We start from the raw sequence: 3,885 nt of genomic DNA, 5'->3' as shown, positions 1-3,885 counted from the left end.
GGCAGAATTTCATTGACTGAGAGAAGTATTCCCTTAATGTATTTTAAACAACCAAAATAGTGTAGGCTTATTTATCTATTTAATCCAWTCATTGGGGTAATTTTTCAAACACTTTGAGTTGTTAGCAGTGAAATACCCAGATGATTCCATGAAAAGAATAAGTATTGAGACAAGTATTGTAGGGAGAAGTAACTTAAAACTCATTTAGACCCAGATCTTGGAAAAAGTAGGCAAGTATATGGGCAGGTATATTTTACCAAAATGGTTTATCTAGCTTTTCTTCCCTTTGACTATATCAGTTGCTTTAACGAAAAATATAACTTCTCTCAACAAACTTACCACTTTATTGAGCAGTTTTATTGAGTTTTATTTTTTATTATTATTATATGTCATGGACTAAGGATATGGTTAAGAGCACTAAGTAAAGCAGGAAAAAAAACATTGTTAGGAAAGATTAAGGAGGATGGTGTCTGAGAAAACTTTAATAGTTTTTAGAACTCCATTCTAATACAAGTGCTCAAGGACATAATTGGCAATATATTTAACAGCAAGTAGAGTCTCTTCACAGGTTGGCTTTATCTGAGATTCAGGGAGAAGAAAACCGTATTTACCAGTGTCTCGGAGCTCAAAAGTGAATGAGTACTTGATGCCTTGATCGTAAGCCCAGTCGTCAGAGCCCCCTGCAGCAGGATCTGTATRTGAAGAAAGAAAATAAAGCTTAATTGGAAAAGTGTAGATATCACATAGATGTGATATACTTAAGAATCAAGTCACRTAGCGAGAAATACAGAAAGGACAGAAAAAAAGGAATATTTAAGGAATTGTTGATTTCTTCTACTTGTGGAAAGCTTCCATGATTTAGGCTGCTTGTGAGCTCTGTTCCAGCTGATGATATGTGCAGGTAAACATGAATAAGATAAACTGCTCCCTTCAAGTCAGTACTGTGGAGAGACCATGAGAGAAAAGTCTGCTACCAGAGAGAGAATGGAAAAACAGCATGCTTGCATGTGATTATTCAAAAAGTGTTGATAACAAGCAAATACTGTCTTAGTGGCTAGTTCTGAGATTCATACATATCTGGAAAAACATAGATTTGAGTTTATCAGCTCCATCTTTTTCTTCTGAGAGAATGGTCCACTCCCTTTTCAAAATTTTAATACAATGAAAATAGTCTCCTTTGCTAAGCAAGGAGTCTCCAGAATTGCTAAGCATCACCAAAACATTTTTAAAGGAAAAAATCCATAAATGTAAAGTGGCRTAACGTGGTTTTTAAGGTTCTTAAAAATTATTTAAGGAAAGAGGAATGGGGAAAACAGATTAGTTTCTGTGTTCAAAGAAATTAAGAAATTCTAAACATAAGAGATATAAAAGTTCTAGAAAACTAGATCTGGCAACCTCATCTCAGCTGTTACCATTGCAAAGGCCATAATTTGACAGGTAAGTTTCAAGAATGGTACAAGAATTGAACTGTAATCAATACATGGCTCAGTCTATAATGCAAAATAAAAGAAATTAGCTGTGTTGGTAGGGTGGTTGAAGGCAGTCTAGAATTCACATTGTATTTTTGCTTTGACTTGGAGACACTGGCAATGTAGAAAATCTCAGGTTGAACAAGCTCAAGATTTTTATGTTTTAATCTAARCTATGTATATTTTAAGAATTCAATCTATGCACATCACTTTACCTTATAGGRATCACTCATTCTCTGGGATCCCTAAGGCATATATATCATCCTATATTTTAGAACTGGGACATTGATTATGTATCTCTGGAAATGCTTATGAAGAAAGAAGCAGACTGCTTAGCAAGAATAACAACAGTCACTAGAAAATTGCATTTAATAGTCTTAGTAGCATTTAGTAGAGCTTGTTAGTATATTTAGGCAAGTACTTACAGATTGTTTCAGCTCCTGGGCCATATGTGTATTTGGTATTATGCAAACTAGCCAGCTCTTTGATTGCAGCATAAGCAATGGAATTCTGTAGAGAAAGAAGAACGACAAATGCAGCTTTGCAGAAGCTTTCTCAGTGAATCTAAGGAAATGCATTGCTGAATAAATTGAAGMGCCATATTTGAGAAGTTTTTATTTGTAAACTGTTGTCCACCTCTCAGAATGATTTAGATGTCAGTAGCTAACAATGCAYAGCTTGTTTTGTTGCTGTGAAAACAGTTCATTAGTAAAAAGCATTTTTATGGTAAGGTATAGCCTAGAGAGTTAAGGGAGCAGGATAACAGGAGTTTCTGCACTTAGAAACTTGTACAAAACTAAGACTTAATAAGAAATCTATGAAAATGGGGATTACTCAGTACATTAAATTGTGAATGTACAACAGGCCTTCTTTCCTTCCTGTGTGCATGCAGCTATAATTCAGAGCAGAGACAATCTAGTCAGTGAAGTTGAGCACTGATAGCAGTGGAAGCAGATGAAGGTCTTACAAATATAAACAGCTAGAAAAGCATAAATTACCTTGGAACCATATGTAGTCTCATTAATTTCAATTCATTTGCTGTGCTCAGAGGGACTCATTCAACTCCCATTGATTTCAGTGAGGGTTGGATCAGGCCCATCAATAGTAYTCTGAAGCTTTGTATGCTTGCTTTAAGGATAATTACAGACTTTTCCTTGGAACATGTATCTTTTCTAGTTCTTCATAATATAGCATGTTGGTAATAAAACATAAAAGCTATTACTAAAAGATGAACAGATGTTCAATGTAGGAATAAGCAATGGATTGTCATATCTCTTTTTATAGCTTTACAGATGAATGGCTTTCTGTTCCAGGAATTTCCTCAAGCCCCTTCTTTCACTGCAGGTATGTGCTGGCTTACTTCCCAGTAGTTGAGATATTGTAAAATATTCCCTATTTGTCCTTAGGTTTCAAATGTTCTTGTGAATTACTCAAAAAGGCATATTGGGCAATGTGTTTAGAAAATCTTAGCTTAGTGAGAATGCTTTCCCAGATCTAACAAAACAGGTATATGTTAGCATTAACACTGGCAGCCTAGTTTGTCATGGGATTGCACATATTTCTCAATTCCCAATTAATACGTATGTGCAGGATTCCTATTAGGTTTTGAACAGCCCAGAATTCTGGGAGCTGGTTCTGAGCTCTCTCCACTGTTTTTTTTTTTTAAAAAAAAAAAAAAAAAAAAAAAAGCTGATTCTTTTTAAATCCATAATAGCTTTCAACACATGTTGAGGGAATTGCAGAGGTTAGAGACTATTACTTGCTAGTGATAGCATGTTTTCTTCAGAGTCATCTTTTATCTCTTTATATATACTCTTAATCGGTAGCTGAGATCAGAGTAAAATCTCTGAAAAGCAAATCCCCTTTTAAATGTACAAACTGATTCTTCCTCTTTTCAAATACATGCAAAATGGAAGTGAAACTTGGAAAAATACTCTTATACTATGTTGAGACCTGCTAATAATTAGTATTTGTTCTCTGCTTAGTAAACTGTATCTTGGGGAYGTTAGAACAGCAGAGTTGTTTTTAGGGAAAAATGAGATATGCCAAAAGACAGCTTTAAATCACTTTCTCTGCCAAATTTAGAAGAACAGAAAGTGTGTGTCAGGAAATCTTTTCACCTGAGGGATTTTTCTATTATTGGTCAGGAAGTTGTAAAAAGAGAGATTTTTAGAGAGCACAGCAGAAATTTCCAGCTGGAAGCCTGAAATCCAAATAAACAGCTTCCTCAAGCTCTCCAGGTTGGAGACTGAGATSGTATTTTAAATGACCCCCTTCAACAAGTGAAAAACATGACTGTGCGTTTATGACTTCATTATGAAATAACCCTGATTTTTGATATCTGATCTCTACCTTTATTATGTGACTCCCAAATATTTTGCAAATCTATTTCTAGTTCAAAACCTGCAGGCCAAAA

General features: G+C 34.9%; 1 protein-coding gene across 1 annotated transcript in view; it reads right to left on the bottom strand.

Annotated features, from left to right (window-relative positions):
- Positions 1-448: 448 nt before the first annotated feature.
- The window catches only part of CPB1 (carboxypeptidase B1), a 20,462-nt gene continuing 17,025 nt past the window's right edge, over positions 449-3,885 (bottom strand). The window contains exons 10-11 of the mRNA XM_085298700.1: positions 1,895-1,979; positions 449-692 (exon numbers count right to left, since the gene is read on the bottom strand). Coding sequence (XP_085154826.1) covers positions 505-692; positions 1,895-1,979 — 273 coding nt within the window. The 3' untranslated portion in view covers positions 449-504. The remainder of the gene's footprint in view (positions 693-1,894; positions 1,980-3,885) is intronic.

The sequence above is a fragment of the Rhea americana genome, unplaced genomic scaffold, assembly GCF_003343005.1.
Source record: "Rhea americana isolate MKP2758 unplaced genomic scaffold, rheAme1 scaffold_14, whole genome shotgun sequence".
Taxonomy (NCBI): Eukaryota; Metazoa; Chordata; class Aves; order Rheiformes; family Rheidae; genus Rhea; species Rhea americana.
This window is presented reverse-complemented; position numbering and strand designations above follow the sequence as displayed.